Here is a 22,849-nt window from a genome sequence, read left to right as displayed (position 1 = left end):
TTCCAAAACTCCTAGATGATATAGGAGATCAACCCCTGGTAAGAAAAGTCCGACCTAATACTTGCTGAGCATAAAACGGAAGTTGTGCCAATCAGCAAGAGAAGAAGGGACATAATCGTGAAAATTAAATTTAAGGAATAAATAATTTACTTTCATTCATCGCTTAAATATTTGATGGTTGACGTTAGGTTCAGCATAAGAAAAGTTATTTAGTACGCTGCACCTAAAGTGCCTTGTATCCCTGTGATGATTTCGACGATATTATAGAACATCGGCTAAGACAAAGCTAACGTCTTCCAATTTCAAGGATATATAGTTTCATGCTACTCTACGCAGCTCCAGTTTGGGCAGATCTTTTGGAAGACAAAGTAAACTGCAAAAAACTAGGAATAGCGTATCGGCTGTGCGCTCCGGCTATGGGGTGTTTTCGGACAACATCAAAAGAGTAGCGGGGATAATCCCAGTAGACATTTTGGCAAATGGAGATCGGCGTCTTTATGACAAAATGTATGCAATCAGGGAGTCTTTCATATTTCAGCCGCAGCTTGCACGGCCGGAATCAGTCACAGAATGGCAAAAGAGATGAGCCGGGACACAAACTGGCTGTTGGACATACCGCTTCTTTCCGGACATTCAAAGGTAGATTGAAAGAAGCCACAGGGAATTAAACTATGAGCTAATGCAGTTCTTAAATGGTTTTCGTGCTTATGAACATCGCTTTGGTCACAAGGAGTTACCATGTTGTTCAAGATGAGGTAATGTGACCGAAAATGTCGAGCTTGTTGTGGGTCAATCAACCAGGCTTATCGGACACCGAACTAGATTGGAGGCGGTCGCAGACAAGTGTTTAGCACCTGAAAATATTGTAGAATTCATGTTGGAGTCAACGGAGGCTTGGAACTAGGTAAGAAAGGAGCTTCATCAACAGCTTAAGCAGGAAGATTTACGAAGCAAGTAAGGTAGGAGGAAAACCATAATGAAGATCCAACCCCTCAATGCAATGTTTTATAGCAGTCCCGTGAGGAGAGTGAAAGGAGAAGGCGGTGGTTTTACTGAGTAAGAGCCGCGCATAACAGCAAACCGGAAGCCAGCAAAAGGTTTTGAACCTTTTCACTTTCCAACGAGAAAAAAAACGACATGCAACTGTGTACTTTACAATTCGTGCTGTTCAAGTTGTGGAAAGGAAGGAGATCCCTTGAGCCACTTCCTTTGCGATTGCCAGGTCTTAGTCGGAGTCTTTAGTTTGAGGGGTTAGTGATCTCGTGCTGCGTGAACGCTTCTGGCTTTCTCTGTAGATCTGACCCATCTAGCTACTGCTTCTTTTGTCCTTTTTATAGCAGTCACAGTCTCAGGTCTTTGTGCTATCAAAAGAAAGCACCAGAGCGTTAGTTACTATTTCGTAAGGGGGATATCGAATTTTGTCCTAGAATGTATTCTATTTATGATAGCTGTGTTGTTCTCGGCACATACACTCTGAAATGTCTAAATTGTTTGAAGCAGTTGTATCTGCCATGATTCTTTTCTCTTCCTTTTGTAAATGATCTTTAGATCACTTTTGATGGATTTTTTTTTGGACTAGGGGAGATGAATGCGTTTAGGCACAGAGTGTTGGACTCCCACAACAGTCCGCCATTGGACTACCAACTAACCACTCTGTCAGCAGAGACTAGCTTGGAATCGTTTGATATATTACTTCGGGCTAGCCCTTCCGCTCTTACGATTTTAGGAGCCTTCAAGTCAGGGAATTCCTTTCTCCAATGGTTTAAGAAGTTCAAGAAGAGCCCGAATGTAATTCGCAACATGACTCTATCTGCCAGCGCTCCTCAGCACCTCTCTGACAATGTTGTCTGGAATTATTAATGTGTTCAGCGACATCGGCCACTCTATTCCAGAAGATACAATCAGGAGATCGAGATGGCTATTTCGGTTTTTTTGGGCAGTCATCCATTCATTTACTCGTTGAATCAATATGCGTGCGTCCTGCAATAATTGCAACAAGAGATAGCTTGGCCGTGGAGTAAATGTTCTAATGTGCCTTGCATATTTATACATTTTAAGAAATTAAAGACATTTCGACATCAAACGTTATGAGGAATACTATCCACCGAGATTGGCGCTAAGTGTTTCCGCTCGATAAACTGCACCCACGACCACCATAACAGCATCCACCGTGCATCTCCCAGTTCTGAACCTAAACTGGCTTGGGGATATATCCCTGACAGCACGCTTCAACTAGTTTACTCCTGATAAGCTTCTCGAGCTCTTTCCCGGCCATGCCAAGCCGTAGCAGCGGTCGGTATACAGACGGCAGCTCAGAGTCTCTTTTCTCTTGCTGATCAGCACGAGTGACAAGGAAAAATGCATTCTGTCAAGCAATCGTTGAACGCTACGAGCAGGAAGTCTGGCCGTTAGCGGAACACCAGTTTGTAAACATGCGCCGGGATACTATCAGGACCTGGTTCTTTCTAGTTTTTCATGGTGAGAACTACTTTTTCGAGCTCTTTCATTGTGAAAAAAGGATAATCATCAAAGGTTTCCGCGCTATTGATATCACCTCGGATGGGATGTCTGGTGAATAATATCCGTACAATGTAGTCCATTTGGTCGGTACTTAGTATGCAGGGCTTCTGCAGAGCTCGGATTTTCGGGTGACTAGCTTATAGCCAAGCCCCCACGGGTCCTCATTCACCCCGTTGACCTGGTTTTGCCAGCAGCAAGCTTTGCTTTAATTTATCCGGCTGCGAAGTCTCCTTTTTGCTGATCTGCACTCTACCTTTATGGCGCATGCCTCCTCGCTGGCGCGTAAACGCTGCTCCAAACGGCGGAGCTTATGACACTCCCTCCGTAAGTTGGCAATTTCTGTCATCCACCAGTATATACTCGTAGAAGGCTCGTTACGGCTAAGGCCCCTCAGAGGCATGGAAGCCTCTCATTATGAGATTCATCACTGAATTTACGACAATGTCAGCTGCAACGCTACCACCCCACGAAGCGCCCTCCAGCGCTACTCTGCCTGTTTCAAGAACTTCGACGAATTTCCTGATGTTCACCCTCGCGACATTCCAAACGAAAATAGAATCAGCCACTTCGAACGTGATGTATTAGTGATCACTTGCCGAGAAGTCTTCCAGGACTTGTTACCCGTCCACCGATGATGACAGATATTCAGTCCCAAAAGTGATATCAGGGATGCTTCCTTCGCAGCCTGGCCGCCGAAACGTTGGCGCGAATCCGGTGTTTAAAACTACGAGCCCGGTTCTCGCGCCATTTCCAGGTTCCGTTTCCCTCTGGAGTCTGCCTGAGGCATACCCCATTTAAGCGCCCAGGCACTAACACCTCCGCTTACCAGGATTTGCCCCTTCGTGCCCAAATTACGTCCTCTTGAACATCAAGCTGGCGCCGAAAATACGACATCGACTCAGGTAAACGCTAAAAAACGTTATCCTTAGACACAGAATCCAGAGAAACCCATTTCCTTGGACTTGGGCAAGAACACGAAGTCGAACGTCCCCTGTCCAGTATTGGTTATTGCATATATTTTGATGAATTGAGGTTCATTAAAATTGGGTTAGATCTTCTTCGTTCCAAATCTGTAAATGCAGCTATCTCAATACTAACATCAAGTTGACGTTGTTCCAGTCCAATGTACTTTCTGTGCTGGTATGTCGAAGTCTATGCGGACAGTGTCCGCCACTGCCATTAGAAATTTTCATCAATTTTTATCTGCGGCGTGTCACTGGGCCTGAGACCATATCAAAGCAGAACAATGACGATCGGCCTTCGGACTAAACACCCGTGGTACGTCAAACTGACAGTGAAGAGATTGAACTGTTGCTGGTCATGACATGGAATAGAATCCACTAACTTATGATGACCGCTGAGTTGGTCGCCCTGATACTATGTTGCGTTAAGCAGTGGTGAAAGTTCAGGCTACTCTCAAGATTTTAGAGGGAGCTGAAATTCATCACAAACAATCTTTACCGATGACGCGTACGAGTTTAATCCGTGATATTAGATCCAGCGAAGGTTTAAAACTAAGGAAGCATAACTACTATCCGTTGGTTCGAGGCTTGTAGGCCTTTTAACACGGCGAGGGTTTTAATTTTTAATAGTGAAGCTAGTCGGCCTCCCAGTGTTTTGTTGTGTATATTTGTCGCGTCCAACAGGAAGACTGGGGTTTATTTGTGTGCCATGCCACCCGCGTTTTGTTCTTGTCCATTAGGGCACATCAAACTGTCCTTTCTAAAAGGCTGCACCGGATAAGGGAAAATGGTGCAATGATCAAAAAAGAATGGAAAGCGATTGCTTCACAACTTGACGTCCTTATTTGGCGATTCATCAAAAACAAGCAGGAAAATGAACGAGATGCTATTGTGCTATTGCCTAGGGAGCGACTGCATTAAAGAATATTTAGAGTTTAGATATTATAGGGAGACGCTGTGACACACTATGTTCAATACATCCGTGGGACAGAAAGGACGAATTTTTTTAACAAAGCAAAAAGGATGCAGACCATCTTTGCGGACGACGGAAATGACGATAAAATCGTCATTATGCTGTTTACACCCCCACCAATGTTCAGCATCAACCCTCGATTCCGCCATGATATACCAAGGACGATGAAGCATCGCACACGTGACACATCAAAACAAATCGACATTGCGTCTCCTCTTATTTTCCATTTTTTTATGCTTCTCATGATTTTATTTGTTTTCTTTCGCTACTCGTCCTGTACCAAGCCGCTCGGGACATCATGATTTCACTGCTGGTCCTTTGAAAAGGAAACAATTTTCGCCACGACCGTCGTTCGTTTGGTAGCTTTGTGCGGCGATGAAGGTCGTCAGACTTTTATGAATTTGGGGAGACGCCATGGGAGTTGGAAAACTTGGAAAGTGAAGTGAATGAGGTAGAGTTTCGTTGTTTTTTGGGAAAGCGGGTTGGAAATTATGCATGGGGAATGATGTCTTGCGATTTTGCAAGGATGAATGCTGTAAAAAGTTGATGGATCGGCTGTGACAGTGAGTAGATGAGCCAAAGGATATTTCGTACGTCTTGAATTTGGTAGTATCAAAAGCTTCGAAGAGCAAGCAAAGGGATAGTTTCACTTTCAGTATTGGATTGTTCGATTGGATAGTTTTTTGAATGTGCTCTAAATTTTAGGAAATTGTCAAGAAGTTGAAATCCGACAGACCTCCTCGAACTTTTTTGGGAAGCGTTTCATGACGGGTATTATGACTCAACCGTTCTGGCTCATGGTGGTGACCAGTGGCTGTGTTTAGTTTGGAAACTAGGCTTCTGCCTCTATAAAATTTTTCGTGGAAATTATTGATATCTCATCTATGATTAAAGTTCGTCCTTATCGAAAATTAAGGCATATTTGTTAAACAAGTGGACAAAATTGGAGCAAACTTCCATTGCTGACTAAACTTCTTTGAGTACTATATTTCGGGAACCAACTTTGCTCCGCTCTCATGCACCGATATGGGGTAGTCAGTTTCCAGGATGCAGTATTTATGTAATATCAATAAAACATTTTAGTCAAGGATGGAAGTTTCCTTAAATTAGTTTTTCCATTACAGGTTCCGTGCGCTTTCTTTGCATTTATTCTAAGGAGCAAACAGTAGAATACGATCTGATCAATTGGCTCACATTTCTTCCTTAAAAGCTGCAAAACAAACCAACAACCCATAATCATAATTGTACAAATTTTACACTACCAATACTATCAACTATGTCCTTGCCACTGGTGAATATACTGTCATCCATTCATACATACGTACGTGTTACCTTGGCTTTCCTATAAGAACGATATTCATAAAGATATCCCCAGCACAAAAAAATGTTTTCCCAATTGAATTCAAACCCAGAAGAAGAAAAAAAAAACATGTGTGCCAGTTAAAAATGTGTGTCAGTCACGCAAACATTTCATCGGTATACGTTCCCGGATGATGTACAGAGAAGGAGAGTCGTGGTGGGGTGAGTCCTTCAACCGCCTTGAAAATTTCGCCGCCCTAAAATTTTCATTGTTTTGGTTCAACACTATTTGGGCCTCAACATGCCGGTTGATTCCAAACAGACACTTGTCTCTTTCACTCTGAATGTCATATATCCTTGAAATGTGCTCGGAATCCTTATTATACCACGTGTCCGGACGGAGAATTTATTTATTCATAAGAACATTACTCACGTGGTCTGTCTCTAACAATTGTAAAGTGATAAGCGGGCGCGGATCAGGGCTTCCAGGATATGCGAGTACTACCGCCTTTACCTTCATTGGTCCTGCACTTCACGAAGCACTACAAAGTACATGGAAAATTTGGTACGAAAGAGAGCGAGAAATGTATTGAACCGAGGGAGGGCGGGGATGGAAGGAGGGGAGAAACTTTAAAATGCGTCTGAGCAGAAAGGCTTTAGAGTAGGACCGTCCTGTTCGCACTCATATGCGTTCTAATTGAACGTATTATTGAGGTAGGACTTGGAAAGGACTTTCCAAAAAGTTTTTCACGACATACCTTTGCTTTTCGCTTTCGTCGACATCTGTGTCGTCATTTTCGTTGAAAGGACGAATCTACGAATGCGAAAAGCGTCGAGAGTTACACGACAGGAAAATCCTGTTTTTCCATCTTTTTGTTTTGTATTCGACGACGACGAGAAAAATATGCCGGGAAATTTGTATTTTTCACTTCAGTCTGTATCTGCCATTTGTGGTGATATGATCCTAACCAAAGTGTGTGTCCTTTAAGTTTATTCAATTGTTCTTTGCCGGTAATTTCCGACAGAATATTTAAGCTGGTCCTTGCTAGAATACAATAAAGTCCTTGTGAACTAGCTCAGTGAAATCGGATATCAAATCTCCAAGGACTAAAATTTCATGCTCTTTAAGTCAGCATGGGTGAGCGATTACGTGGCCGTGACGCCCGTAACAATTCCAACAAGTGTTATGCCGCCTTCTTCGAAGAAGGGGATGACGACCCTCACCATAACTCAGCTAAAACGGCGAAAATGAAAATTTCAAGAAGCCCGCCAAAAAAGCGGGAATCCCCTAAGAAGAGGAGCAAGAGAGCCGCACTAACGACAGTTCAGAATTCCTTGGAGTTGGGGGTGGCAGTACATGTGCCGGTGGATGGTGGTAGTGATGTTTTAACAAAACAACCGGTGGAAACTTCGTCGGCTTTCGTCGCCAACGTTACTCCTTCATACAGCCCAAAAGAGTGTGATCAAAGAACAACGAAGATGGGGGAAGGACAGTGCGTTGAGGTATGTGTGGAAGGAAAGAAGGAAGTCGATGAGGGGGTGGAAGTGGAAGTGAGAGAGCTGAATGGAGAAGAAAATAAAACTGAGCACGTGGTTGTTTCTGACGACGACGAAGAAGACATGAAAAGTGAAAGTTTAAAAAGTAATAACAACAACAAACGGAAGTTCTCGGCAAGTTCTGAACTTAATAGTCTTCAGCTTGTGGAACATTTGGAGGAAGCGAATGGAGGAGATGAGGATATTAAGAAACTTAAACTTAATTCGGTTAAGGATCAAATGTTTGAGGTAAGTATGGGAAGAATTTATGGCATATAAAGTTCAATTTTTAAGGTTGATAATCCTTATCAGCTTGGACGAAGAGGGTTCATATTATTTGATTTATTTTTTTTTAACGACAACAAATATATGATGGCCTCTTCACTTTTCCTAAAGAAGCGCCATCTTGCCGCTAGTTAACTGAGATTTACTACTTTGGCTTTTTCACTATCTTCTTTGCGAATACCTGGGAGTCCTTATGGCCCATTTATAACTCTCTGCATAAACTTTGACCTTGCATTGTAATGACGTCTACAGCTTAGATGTGTATCCTTAAATGGTGTGCCTATCACGTTACCGTGCTTCCCTGATTTAGAACTAGGTCTTTTTACTGAAATATTGGTTTGCTGATCACATCCTGGAGAATTTTTTTTTTCTAATGTGCTACTATGTATTTAGTGGTAGGCCAGCTCTGTGGCGAAGATTAAGCACGGTACTAAGGACACTAATCTGTAAAACAAAACCTTATTGAAATTGGTTTACTGTCTGTCTTTTTTCCCCCCGATAGAGGGTCGAAAGCTTCAAAAGTTACTCACGGTAATGTGGGACTGTCACCGACCAAAACCGCCTCCTTCTCCTACCACTCTCCCCGTGGGACTCCCATTTGGTATTACGTCGCGGGGCTGGATCAGAATTTATTCTGCACTTGTGTTAACATTCGTTGTCTTTCTTTCACCAGAATCAAATCGGAACCATCCCTGCTATCACGTAAGCTGCTTCATTGGATATTGTTCTGTAAGCGCAGCATGATCGGAGTACACTTATAGGATATGCAGCTCCAATCTTTCTCCTATTTGCTATATTTTCCAGTACATCTGTCCACATTGGGGCTGCATACAGTAGAATCGAACTGACCACCCTCGAAATAAGGAGTCGACGGCTCCGCCTTGGGCCACCTATATTTGGTAGTATTCTCGCAATCAGCGCTCCGATGTCATATGCCTTGGTTGCTGCACCCTCAACATGCAATCTGAAGTTTAGCCTCTGGTCAATCATTACGCCTAAGTACTCAAGAGCAGGCTTGGAATGAATTGATTGTGTTCCAACTGTCATCTTCAGGGACGTGCACTTTCTCCGCTTCTGCGAGCTGCATACCAGCATTCTCTAACCAGGATTTAATCTCATAGACTGCTTCGTTTCCATAAGCTCGATTCGAGGAAACGTGCAACAACCGTCGCGCCAGTACTCCGTTATACATCATAATCCACAAGAGTGGCCCTAGGACGGACCTTTGTGGAACTCCGCATGTCGTTTGGTATAATTTCATTCCTTCATTTCAGATTCGCAGTATAGAAGCCTATCGATTAGAAAGTCGGCAATGATGCGCACCAGATACTTTTTCACGCCTAAGTTGATTAGGGACTCAAGTATCTTGCTATAGCGGAATTGAAGGTGTTCTTCACATCAAGTGTGATCACTGCACAACATTTGTCCGTGTCAAGTGCGGTCTTAGCTGTGTTAGCCACCAGGACAACTGCAGCCGTTGTAGACCTTTTTTTTCGAAAATCGAACTGATTCTCAGTGAAACGGCCGCCCTATTCGCTCTATTGGAAGTAATCTGTTATAGATTACTGGTTCGAATAGTTTGCCAGTATTAATTAGAAGGCCTGTAGGCCGAAGCTTCATTCAAAGGTTTGTCTGACTTGACGACTAGTATTAATTTCGGTTTCTTCCATTGTGTAGGATCCGCAAAAATATTTGGAGTTATTTCCATTACTGCCTTGAGAGCTTTATTGGGGATGCTATCTAAGCCAGTTGCTTTATTTCCAGCTATCTTTTCCGTAGTTTCGGGGAGAACGTTAGCGATGCTCACATTTTGTGGGAAAATATTCTTCGGAGTGTTTTTGCATTCTTCATGTAGCTGCTCGTATTCAGATCGGTTTGTATTTCGCTGACTGCGCTTTCTGGGTTTGAGATAGGCCTTGTGGCATTCTCCGATTTCAGAGTTTCACCAAAAGCTGAAAAATCTCCCTTCTGGGATACAACGCACCTTCGTACAAAGGGGTCACATGCTCGCCGTAACATTTTGCCGATATGTAAAGCTTTATCCTCTGCGCTTCCTTCAAGCGCTGTATTTTGCTGCAGAACTTCTTCGAAAATCCCCTCGTCAAATTTATTAGCTACCCAACCTTCAGCTCTCGTCCGGGACCACATCATTTGTGTACTATGTATAATTTCAAAAGTCTCCCATTCATGCAAAAGGGGGGTGTAAATTTTTTTTCACCAAATATGATCATGTGGGGTGTTAAATGAAAGGTCCCGATTAGTATTTTCCGAAACCGCTTTTAGTTTTGACATTTGTTGGGATGGGGACTGCATGGGGTCGAAAATTGTTACCTCTTTCTTCTTCTTCTTTTTCTTCAGCCTTTATCCCGTTCACAAGGGAGTCTGCTCGTCGTGATTGGTTTCGCCATTTGGCTCTATCGAATGCCTGATTTGGGTGCAATCTCGAGGCTTTTAAATTCCCATCCAGCGTATGAAGCCACCGTTGTTTCGGCCGGCCTTTTGGTTGCTTACCATCGACTTCGATGTTCAAATCAATCTTGGTAAGTGAATTTTCGTTGGCGCGAATTACATGACCATACCATCGAAGACGCCTCTCTCGCAGTGTTTGCACGATCGGATATTCTCATTTCGGAAGTGATCAAACGTGGAGAAGAAAATGCTGAGTTGCACTAGTACTTAACATCTTCCTCTCCATTATTGCAAGACGTCTTTCGTTGTCTTTTATAGTCGGCTAACACTGAGCACCGTAGAGAGCAACAGGACGGACATGTATGTACAAGGTCAAGGGTGTCCGCAAAATCGAATATACGCTCGCCACCCTCATGGCGCGCTCCGAACCCCTTTCCCCCATGGCACCTGTTGCCGTCTGCCTTTTCACCCACATGACCATTAAGGTCGCCGGCAATGATGATATAGTCGTCAGCGGGCACGTTGCAGGTCCGATCATCTTGTTTCTATCGACATTGGATTCACTTTCTTGGTCAGCCTATCGCGACACCTGTTACCAAGGGAGATCTCGTAGAATTTAGCATAGAGGAATAACTTCAACTATACTTTATCTATCTCTTTCCCTGATCTCAGCATTTTCTTTTTATTTGACTGAGGTTATTACAAAGTACGTTGCCTCAAACCCTCCTCCATTACCTTGGGCTTGGGACCAGCATACTATGCTAATAGCATGGCGGAGTTCATAAGTCGCCAGGAGCCGATGGAATTAAATTGTTAAATATGTAGGCGACCAACTACACCAAGTGGTTCATCAGCTGATGCTCAAGGTGTGGGACTGGCAACGAGGCATTATCTGTCCTTACATAAAAAGGGGGATATTACGCAATACAGCAATTATAGAGGTAGCACGTTGTTAAGTACCATCAATAAGATTTTTTTTCTTCAGCCTTTGTCCCGTTCACAAGCGGGGTCGGCTCGTCGTGATCGGCTTCGCCATTTGGCTCTATCGAATGCCTGATCTGGGTGCAATCTCGAGGCTTTCAAATCCCCATCCAGTGTATCAAGCAACCGTTGCTTAGGTCTGCCTTTTAGTCGTTTACTATCGACTTCGATGTTCAGACCAATCTTGGCAAGTGAATTCTCGTTTGCACGAATTGCGTGACCATACCATCGAAGACGCCTCTCTCGCAACTTTTCCACGATCGGTGCAACCCCATAACGATCGCGGATATCCTCATTTCGGATGTGATCTAAACGTGTGACGCCACTAGTCCAACGTAGCATCTTCGTCTCCATTACCGCAAGACGCCGTTCATTGTCTTTTATGGTCGGCCAACACTCAGAACCATAGAGAGCGACTGGACGGACGACATTGCGGTAAATTTTAGATTTGAGACGTTCGTTGATACGTCGATCATAAAGGACACAAGTTGTGGAACGCCACTTCATCCAGGTTGCGTTAATGCGTGAAGCAATTTCATAACGCAGCTCTCCATTGGCTGATAGCGTTGACCCGAGGTATTTAAATCGCTCAGTTCTGGGCAGATCACTGCCGCTGATAGTGATTGTGCCTGTTTTATGGGGATCGGTCGTCAAAAATTCAGTTTTGTTTAAATTCAATCTGAGACCGTGTTGCATGAGGCGATCATTCCATTTTTGAATAAGTTGCTAAAGATCATTTTTGCTATCAGATGCTAGGAAAACATCATCTGCATAAAGCAGTGTGTAGGGCGCTGGACGTTGGACATCCCGTGTGACGGTGTCCATAACAAGGACAAAGAGGAGTGATGAGAGGGCACTTCCTTGATGAACTCCAACAGAGACACGAAGCGGTTTTGATACACCCGCCATACTTCGAACTTTACTTTTCGGATCGTGGTAGAGCAATTGAACCCAGAGCACGAGTTCTTCTGGCACGAAGTGTTGTCGTAAAGCATACCAGATGAGTTCGTGTGGTACACGGTCAAACGCTTTCTCTAGATCCAGAAAGGCAATAAGATATTCCTCAATATCTTGCTAGGCCGAATAGCCCCATGCGCTCTGAACATCATTGGCCCATACCAGAGGCTTCATACCAGGCAAATCAGCAACAGGTCAGATTTTCTCTCTTCGGAAAATGGTGGAAAACTGTTGGAATATGAACATCAGTTGCATATTCTTTTCATCAACTTTAAGGCCGCCTATGACAGCATAGCCAGCATGAGAGAATTCAGTATCCCGACGAAATTAATTAGATTGACTAGGTCGATCCTGACCAATGTGTGAGTTCAAATAAAAGTAGCACGATCACTCTCAAAACCATTCAACATCAACAACGGTCAAGACAAGGGGATGACCTATCATGGGTCCTCTTTAACCTGACCCTGGAGAAAGTGATTCGCGATGCCGATGTAATTGCGAGAAGCACCATCCTCTTCAAGTCCACCCACGGGCCATGTAACCCGTATGGATGAGGATGATCCCACCCGAAAAGTCTGTAAGGGCAATATCTATGGTAGAAAAAGAAGACGAGGCAGAACCTGCCTGAGATGGAGTGATGGCGTAGGTTAGGATGCCACACAGTTTTTAGGGATATCGAATTGGTGGACCTCGGCGCAAAATCGAGATGTCTGGAGTTCCTTATTAAGGCAGGCCTAGACCGAATACCGGTTGTTGCGTCCTTGATGATGATGATGATGCAAGCTTGATTTAGAAGTCATCGCACATCCTACGTTCGTGATCTTCAGTTCAGTTGAAGTGATGGAATCAAATAGCTTCTTTCCTCTAGGATTGCTTTTGCAACTGCCCGAGCAAATGTGCAGAGCGTTCGCATTACAACTTATTAAGAGTTTAATGCCGCGCATATGCTACTAGATCTTCTAGTTCTTGCGTCAGTGGAGGGCACAATGAATCATAGACTTACCCTATGAGGCAACTTACACGTTTCTCCTCTTATTATTAATATTGTAAGTTACCGCTACAAGGTCCTGGGAACAAAATGCTGCAGATGAATTTAACTAACTCTTATGTTTGTAGACATAAGTGTAATCTAATATGAAGACCGCTGCTAACTCAAAAGTCTGCTGAGCTCAGTGTGGATGTCATCATGGTTACCAGCTTGTCCTCACCTGCCGACAAAAGTTCTGCTTTCTTGCGTTCCATTTCTCTGGACATCGCCATACTTGGTGTTTTAGCAACGTTCAAGTCCTCAATTCCGAGAAACTTTGTAATGATAAGAGTGGAAATAGGAGATCAGGTCGATCATCCTGAGTGGCCGATAACGACCTAGAGGGCAGAGCTATCCCAAAAATCTAAACAAATTGGCGAAGTTGACCGTGAAGGTCCGCCCACAAAGATTGAAGTTCCATCAAAGTGCTCGGTCGACACGTTCTTACACGCCTCTGTCCTAGCCAGGCTCGGGAATGTGGGGGGGTCCTTTGAGCGCTTTGATCCCTCACGCTCCACTACTACAAAACAACGTGTCTATTCCGATGCGTGGGTCCGCACCGGATTCTAAAATATACGTTAATTAGGATTTCGCGACGGCCTATCGAATGATTAACAGAACGCGGACTAAAATTGGAAAATAGAAAAAAAAAACGGGTCGACCGCGCGCGTGGAGCCGTAAGTCTCCGGACCCGAGTGCCGCGATCAAGGAGGGGAAGATCCACGACGGATCACCCTCTCAATTATTGTCTCTTCCGCCTCAGATCTTGTATGAGGCGAAGCCTCTGAGGTTCCCACCCTTCCTCGGCATCCTCAGGCCAGTTATTCATTTTGAGGATGACCCTTGATTATGGGTCGACGCCCAGGCCCCTGCCTCTCGTTCATCTCCATTCGGCATTGAGTCACCTTCGTTCTCGGACATTTAAAAAAAAACCCAAATAAATCCCAGCAAAAATAAGGAAAATACTAAGAAAAAGAAAAGAAAAAAAAATAATAGCCAAGCAAAACCAAAAAAAAATGCAGCAAAACCAAAAGTGCAGTAAAAATGTACCCTGAGGACTCCCCCCTCTCTAAATGTTCAACTCCTGTTCAATTCCCGCAGAACTTTCGGATGACCAAAAAGCCATCCCAACCTCATAAATTTTTTTTTCCATCTGTGTGCAGAAAACTTCCACACACAGTGTTTTTTCATGAAGAGACAACAATCGAGCTGCTCCCTGTCGCAGAATATTAAATAAAAAGAACAAGCAAAAAGGGATCGCGAGAATTCAATCTTCCTCGTCTGGAGTCAGAGAACAAAGTGAAGATGAATCATTGAGGACGGAACGGCACAGCATATAGCCGACTACCTCCGTATTCCAAGGTCCAAGGACTCATCTCACCCGTCACTTCATCCCTACGAAGAAGAAAGAATATTTAATTTTCTTCAAATTCTGGAACGAAGAGATAGCCGTTTCACATAAAGGTAGGGAAGGACACTCCTCAAAAGCTCGAACGGCAATACCTTTCAGCTTATAACCGCAAAGGCCCCTAGATCCAGAGGCTTCTGGAAGGCAATCACCTACGAGACGTTAGATCTCAAGACATACACAACAAACGACTAGTTCTTATGGTATACTACCAAGGATAGGACAGGAAACTCTACGTTACAAGGTGGGAAAGGAAATTGAGGCTTAGGAACTTGCTTCCGGGGAAAAAGGCGTGAAACCTAAAACTAGAAATCTGAAGGCAAGTGTACGTGGAGCCTAGCCGGGAACAATGTGGAGAATCTATTGATTCTCTATCCGACACCACCAAACGAAGTTGTGAGCCGGAATAGGCTATCTTCCACTCTTATCATTACAAATGGTGCCCAACGTGGGGCCCAACATTTCCTGGATTCAGGCCTAATTCCTTGTTTGCAGGTTTTCTGAATCAAGTGGAAGATAGCGTATTCCGGCTCACAACGGTCAATTTAGCCAATTTGTTCAGATTTTTGGGATAGCTCTGCCCTCTAGGTCGTTATCGACCACTCAGGATGATCGACCTGATCTCCTATTTACACTCTTATCATTATCGCCTTCTTTCGCAGTACCTTCCGTTGTCATCGGCTGGGAGCCTTCCCAGGTTCATGGTGTCGGGCGGCACAGATCTGTTTCCATATACCGAAATTAGACCAGTTGTGATCACGTAGCAAGCTTTCTTTTCTTCCACTTTTCCTGGTTGAGGTGGGGGAGAAGGTTTTGACAGGCAAGCTTGTCGTTCGTCTCCTGTGTTGCTGTTTCTTCTGCAGAGCCTTCCTCTCCCGTTTTTTGGAAGAGTTAGGCAGCAGTGTCACCAACAGGCCGGCCATAGTATTTAGTGTAGTAGTAGTGTACTATGTTTTCTGACTGACCGCGCCCTACACCGGTTATAGGTTTTGCACTGAAGTAGAGAGCCTGTCTTCCACAGATTTCTCCGTGGGGGATCATGAAGCTGATGAAGGTGAGGCCTTCAAAAACTGTACCTCGGTCGCAGACTGATTTCTCAAAGTCGCAAGTGGATTCGAAGTCTGCGGTTTCTTACCACTTGGAGAGTTGCAATCCTTTGCTTCCATCTTTGTGTATTTGGACAGCCTTGGTGTGGTAGAAAACTACCGCAAGCTCCCTCATCAGGGCAAGGGGGTGTCCGAGGGGGAACAATAGAGGCTGAAAGGGAGTACCAGAAGAGAATACTCGGTTGAACCGTTTAATTTTTGGTATTTCCATTTCTTCTTGACTTCCGTTGATATCTGGGTTTGACGAGTTGCACGTTCCGGTCAATAACCTTGTTGCACGGAAAATGGGGTTGTTTAGTGTAGCCGCTTTTTTCAAAATCTTCAAGGACAGGTTATTTTTTCGTGGTTCTTCTTGCTGGGCCTTTGTGCTAGCTGTAATATCCTAAAAATGTATCTCATGCTATCTAATAAAATTTCACAGATTTTCCAACCATGGGCTCTTAAAACCTACGGAGATCAAGCCAAAACCAAAACCATTACGCGACGAAAAAAGAACCGAATCCTGAAAGCACTTGACGGCAAGGAACAAAACAATCCTGACAGTTCGAAATTTCGATTTTGGGTGAAATCAAAAGGTAGTATCTATTATTAGCAAGTGATCCCTATTTTGTGAAAAATATTTCTGTAGGCTTTACGGTACAACGACCGCAAAACTTTTTTGGATACTCATCACCCGGAGAAGTAACATCAGAAAAAGGAGCAGCGATATATAAGCTAGCAACTGCAGTGGGAGCATTACAAGGACAGGCTTCGACTGTACAGGAAATGGACACACAAAAGGATCATATCGATTTATATGTGGCTTCAACTGTTAAGGCAAGTATCTTTCGTACACGTTCTGGAGAAAAAAAGTTTATAGTTCCTGTGAATGCAATTAGGGATAATTGGCTTTCATTGAAATAATTAACTGTTGCTTTCATGGGAAAGGGATAAGAGGGTTGGGTTTGTTAATGGGGGAATGTTCCTTCGTTTGGTGGGGAAGTATCCGTTTAAGGTTGATTGACGTTTATCTGAATCAATTTTGGAGACTCGATTGTAGCAATAATGGTTTCAAATTGGTTAAATTTCGAATAAAATATTATAAATTGAAATCAGAATGAAGTAGATAAGATATATTCTGAGTATAGCGTTTTGTTATAGAAAAATTACGTTTCCCACCCACAGGACTTTGGTGAAAGAGTGTATAGAAAGGTGGCTGTTGTTGAGGAATTTTTTGAAATAATCTACAACGTTCACGTTGAGCGTGGTGGGCGTAATGGTCGACATGCCGGTCAGAAGCGTACTTATCGCATTGTAAGTAAAAGATATTTTCGTCATACATAATCTGCTTTCATTTACTTATTTATATATTTTTGGATTTCTGACCAAAAGCCAACACATTTCAACTTTCAGATAACCGAAACGTACGCCTTCCTGCCACGTGAAGCAGTCACAAAATTTCTAACCAGTTGTCCGACATGCAAGAAAAATCTTCGACCATTTTCACCGAGTCGTTTTGACGATACTTTCACCGAAAGTTCTTCAGAATATGAAGCTCTTAATTATTCATCACAGAATGAAAGTTCTGTAGATAGTCTGCAATTAGGACCAATTCGATCGGTTCGTCGCAAGGCGGAGGGCAAGGCCTCACCGCTTGTTACGAACTCCTATAGTGAATGCGTAGATATGGCTACTCCAGAAACGAAATGTGATAGGAAAAGATACAATGAGGCTGTTTTTAACTTCGATAAAAATTCTTCAAAGATTGAGGAACCAACGAAATTCGATGATAAGTTTAAATTAGGGCAAGATTTTTTGAGTAGTGAGAAATTTAGTTTTTTAGAGCGTCCGAAAGTCGGGGAAGGGTACCCTTTTTCAGAAAGATTTAATATGAATAATTTGTTGAGACCCGAATTTTTACATAAGGGCATGATAGGTTTGCATGGACTTTTTATGAGAAATGAACAACTGAATATCGACAGTAAATTCCATGCCAATGAAAAATGGAATCAAATGCATTATCCATTGTCACCGAACTACTACCAATATTTCGGAAAGCCCCCCAGGACTCCATGCAACTCTCCTGTGGGGCACAGAGAGCGTATATGTGATAAAATTCCTGCCGGAACTCCAAATAACGAAAATTTAGATTCGTCCATTGATTTGACAATAAACCAAGCGAGTAGCATAAACATAAATATTGGTAGCAGTCCGGATGCCAAGAGTCAATCTTCTGGATCAACAAAAAAGCTAAAATTAGACCACGCCGACGAAGTCTGTTTCAACACTGTGGACGTTTCCATAAACATGTTGAATTCAAGCAATGAATTGAAAATCTCGTGCAAAACAACACCGCCTAAGAAAAGATACAATGCATTTAGGGATAAGGAATCTAATCCTCTTTCTACACTATCTGCTACGTACTCAAATACTACGACGGGAGATAGTGTGATTGGGGATGAAAATTGTGCAATGAATTTGAGTAAGACATTTAGAAGTGAATTAAGTGAAATGAAGCCAGCTGCGATGAAGATGGCACCGACAGGATCAACGGTAACAGCTGAGCCTTTTCAAGTTGATTTGAGTAAGGTTAAACCTATTACGTCGACATATTTGCGGATGACTCGAAGCTTTGGACTTAGCGATGAGGATGCTTTGCGAATAGATGATTTGGTAAGTAAAGATTTCAAGTATACGTTGTAGAGTTGTTTATGTTGATTTTGTTGGTTTTATGAAGTATTTATGGATTCAGTTAATTTTTCTAATTTGAAAGTTAGTTGCGGCTAGAATAAACCTTATTGAGTTTCCTTTAAATAATGTAGTTTCAATTTAGTATTTAAATTTTTAGGAATTTATTCTGCATTTCAAATCTTTCCTCAATTTTACTTCTCGGCACTGTCTGCTATGTTGCCTATCTAAAATAAAACTATCACATTTTTGAACAAGCTAGAAAGTTAAGTAATCATCCTGGCTCGAGATGGTTAACCCACAGGACAAAGCTACTCCATGACCTTAAGTAATTAATGAAATTGACCCTGTAGGTCCTCCCGTGCCTGAATGCAGAAGTGTCCCATCGACATGTGTTTGTCTACCTTTGCGCTAGCCAGGCTCAGGAATGCCGAATGATTTAGAACCCTTCAGTCCCTCTCACGTTATTATCAAAATTCCGGATGTTCTGAAAGCGGTGCGAGAAAACGTACCAGAAACTGAAATACCCTTCGGTGCATTAAGCTTTCGGCCGGCCTTTTGATCGTTTCCTATTGAATTAGATGCTGATACCATTCTTGGCAGGCTCAGCGTGAATTCGCGCGCCCATACCATTGAAGATGCTTCTCTTTCAATCTTTACATCATCGGTGAAGCTCCACAACCATCACGGATAGCCTTGTTCGGATGTGATCATGACGTGCTACGCGACTGTTCCAACGCAACATCATCGTCTCCATTACCGTGAGATGCCGTTCATTGCCTCTTGTAGTCGACCAATACTCAGAACCATAGAGAACATTAGGGCGAACGACACTGTGGTAAATTTTGGATTTGAAGTGTTCGTTGACACGTTGACCAAAAAACAAAAAAAATTAGAACACTAATAAATATACTAAAAAGTCAAAAATAATATAAAAGAAATAATGGAAAATATTCTTTGTGTGTGGGTGGGGGGAGGGGGGGAGTAGGGACCATGTTTACGCACAGAGTGTTGGACTCACGTAACGCTGTCGGACAACCAACAAAATACCTCCCTGTCATCAGAGAACTAGCCCTCCCGATTTCCCGCCTATGCCAACCTTCAAGTCAGGGAATCCCTTTCACCAATGGAAGGAGAGGGGAGGAAGGGTGCAGTCAGCTCAGGAAACCCCTTGCCATCTGGTCTCCCCGCCGAGCGAGTTCAATCTTCTTCACAATAAGAAGAGCCCAAACATAATGTGCAACACGACTCCATCTGCCCGCGCTCTTTAGAATCTCTCTGAAAATGTTGTCTGGAGAGAGCTCCATTGTGTCTGCATAAAACTGCTGAAGAAAGCCATCCCACCTTTCGCAAGAGAAAAAGGTGTTCAGCGCATGCCTCAGCCAGACTCCAGAGTGAAACGGATTCCGGAGATGGCGGCGAGAACCGAGAGTTTTAAACACCGAACCCACGCCAGCGTTTCGGCGCCCAGGCTGTGAAGGAAGAATTCCTGATATCACTTTTGCGTTGGAATCTCTGGGACCACCGGTAGACGGGTGGCGAGTCCTGGAAGACTTCTCGGCAAGTAAACACCAGTACATTGCTTACTTTCCCGTGAGCAGCCACCCAACCCTTCCCCATGCCTGTGGAATGCCGCGAGGGTGAATAACGGGAAGTTTGTCAAAGCCCTTGGAGCAGGCAGAGCCGCGCTGGAGGGCGCTCCAGGGGGTGGTAGCGTGGCACCTGACATCGTCGAAAATTCAGTGATGAACCTGCTAACGACGACGTGTGAGGCTTTCATGCACCGCAGGGGCCCCAGTCGCGACAAGCCTTCTATGTACTGGTGGACGCCAGAAATTGCCGACCTATGGAGGCAATGTCATAAGCTCCGCCGTTTGGCACAACGTTTACACGCCAACGAGGAGGTATGCACCATTTAGGCACAGTATAGATCGGAAAAAAGGAGACTCCGCAGCGCGATAAATAAAAGCAATGCTCGCGGCTCCACGTGCCAAGCTATCTCTTGCGGATATTGGCAAATTATCTTTGAGTAGCCTCGTGATCTATCCTAGGGCCGGCCCTCTGGAGCGTTTCCTACGATATTCTGATGAGACTCGATATGCTCGAAGAGGCACGCCTGGCCGGTTATGCAGATGACTGTGTGTGTAGGACTTGTTCCCGGATGCACTGTTGAACAGGCGCGGATGGGCAAGCGAATGGATGACTGGTCATGGTTTCAGCGTTGCACTGGAAAAACCCGGAGTAGTCATTTTGATCAGAAAGAGAATCCCGCCCGCACCGGACAGGCCTGCAGCTGGAGTTTCTACCTTGAGTCGGCTAATTGCGAAAGTTGGGGGCCCTATATCTACTAGGAGACGTCTTCTTATGGGCACAACGGAGTCTGTTTTAATCTACGGCGCGGAGGTATGGGCTGATACCCTTGACATGGTGGTGCGTCGTAGGCGCATTGTTCAAGTGCAGAGATAGGGAGGTTTGAAAGTGGCATCTGCTTATCACATTGCTTCGGAACTGGGCGTGGTTGTGATCGCGGGAGTGATCCCCATTGCCCTACTTGCCAAGGAGCGTGAAGGTATCTATAGCGCAAGGGTAAAAACTGATGGGAGGTGATTGACCGTGAAGAACGTTAACGCACCCTTACCGAGTGACAATTCTCTTGGGCAAATGAACCAAGCGGAAGATGGACTGCGTCGTTCATCGGAAATTTAGAACCATGGTTGCACCAAACGCACGATGTGATTGATTACTTCTTTACCCAACTTCTAAGTGGGCATGGAGGTTTTCAGTCTTACCTGAAGAGGATTGGGAAGGGCTCTAACATTAAAATCACTCCTTACCATGATTCGCCCCTCCGTGCCTGAAACGTCGCCTTCCGGAACATCAAGTCGGCGCCGAAAGTCCGGCATCGTCATATTCAGCGTCAGGTAAACGCTAAAAAGCTTTATCCCTAAATACCGAATCCAGACAAATCCATTCCCTCGGCCTTGGGTAAGAACACGAAGTCGAACGTCTTACCGAACTCAGATGACAGCGGTGCCCGATAAGTCGAGATGCCATGAAGCCCTGTCTCTGTACCGGTTTTGCTCGCTGATTAGCACTAGGTCAGCATTTACCTCCGCGGCGATCTGCGCTAGCAACTGATTAGTAGTTGCTCTCCGGTGCACGTTAATTAGCAAAATGCAGATTATGCCATTCACGCCGTAATCCTTTTCAGTTGCGCCCTAAAGGTTGGATACCGTCCCGAGCTCGCAGTGTGTGCGACACTCTCACCAGATGTGCCACCATCCGTATGTTGTATGTCTTCGTTTGATGACCTACCTGGGCGCATCTTTGGCATGCTGTCCTCTTTCCTTGTCCCTTGTAAGTTGCAGACGTGTGTCCATAGTCCAAATACCATTCGCATTGGTACCCTGCATACTACCCATCCAATTTTGATTTTGCCGCCGCTGAGGAGTCTCCTCGCATATAGCTCGGGGACTGCCGCCACGGCGAGTTTTGACCTCGAGCATTTGTAGAGATGTCTGGATAGCTGAGTGGTTAGACCACAAGGCTGTCATACGGAAGGTTGTGGTTGAAATCTCTCTGGTGGCACAGGGATTTGTATTGTGATTTGACGTTGGATACCAGCCGATTCAATGTGTACCTGAGGGAACCAGTGTAATAATCTCAGGTGAACGCAATGCTGACCACGTTGCCTGCTATAGGGGATTGTAGTCTACCGTTGCGGCCTTGGATGAAGTGCTCTAGTAAAGTTCAAGGCCCTGATACAATTGGATTGTTTGACCAACGATTATTATTATTATTTACAGAGGTGATATCTATCAGGGCATTGGTCACCTCTGAATATTCAAACTTTATCGCCTCCTCTATTTTAGTCTTTTCTGTGTGGCAGTAAAGATCTTGGATTTCTAGAAAGCACATAGGCTCTAAGCTAGAAACAAACGTACTTTTGTTAGTCGTCTTTGGGCTTATTTCGACGAGAACTCCGCCACCCCTCGTCTTCCGTATAGTAGACACCTCTGCTCCGTTGTTTTCGGGTTTCATCATCATCATCATCAACGGCGCAACAACCGGTATCCGGTCTAGGCCTGCCTTAATAAGGAACTCCAGACATCCCGGTTTTGCGCCGAGGTCCACCAATTCGATATCCCGAAAAGCTGTCTGGAGTCCTGGCCCACGCCATCGCTCCATCTTAGGCAGGGTCTGCCCCGTCTTCTTTTCCTACCATAGATATTGCCCTTATAGACTTTCCGGGTGGGATCATCTTCATCCATACGGATTAAGTGACCCGCCCACCGTAACCTATTGAGCCGGATTTTATCCACAACCGGACGGTCATGGTATCGCTCATAGATTTCGTCATTGTGTAGGCTACGGAAACGTCCATCCTCATGTAGGGGGCCAAAAATTCTTCGGAGGATTCTTCTCTCGAACGCGGCCAAGAGTTCGCAATTTTTCTTGCTAAGAACCCAAGTTTCCGAGGAATACATGAGGACTGGCAAGATCATAGTCTTGTACAGTAAGAGCTTTGACCCTATGGTGAGACGTTTCGAGCGGAACAGTCTTTGTAAGCTGAAATAGGCTCTGTTGGCTGACAACAACCGTGCGCGGATTTCATCATCGTAGTTGTTATCGGTTGTGATTTTCGACCCTAGGTAGGAGAAATTGTCAACGGTCTCAAAGTTGTATTCTCCTATCCTTATTCTTGTTCGTGCTTGTGTT

General features: G+C 44.3%; 1 protein-coding gene across 1 annotated transcript in view; it reads left to right on the top strand.

The window, feature by feature from the left end:
* The first annotated feature begins 6,632 nt into the window (after window positions 1-6,632).
* LOC119653073 overlaps window positions 6,633-22,849 on the top strand; it is a 128,911-nt gene continuing 112,694 nt past the window's right edge. Inside the window, exons 1-5 of the mRNA XM_038057557.1 lie at window positions 6,633-7,539; window positions 15,885-16,038; window positions 16,092-16,279; window positions 16,628-16,756; window positions 16,856-18,115. Of these exons, the coding sequence (XP_037913485.1) occupies window positions 6,889-7,539; window positions 15,885-16,038; window positions 16,092-16,279; window positions 16,628-16,756; window positions 16,856-18,115 (2,382 nt within the window). The 5' untranslated portion in view covers window positions 6,633-6,888. The remainder of the gene's footprint in view (window positions 7,540-15,884; window positions 16,039-16,091; window positions 16,280-16,627; window positions 16,757-16,855; window positions 18,116-22,849) is intronic.

Source organism: Hermetia illucens, chromosome 3 (genome assembly GCF_905115235.1).
Source record: "Hermetia illucens chromosome 3, iHerIll2.2.curated.20191125, whole genome shotgun sequence".
NCBI lineage: Eukaryota > Metazoa > Arthropoda > Insecta > Diptera > Stratiomyidae > Hermetia > Hermetia illucens.
The sequence above is the reverse complement of the archived record's forward strand: the minus strand, read 5'-3'. Positions and strand labels throughout refer to the sequence as shown.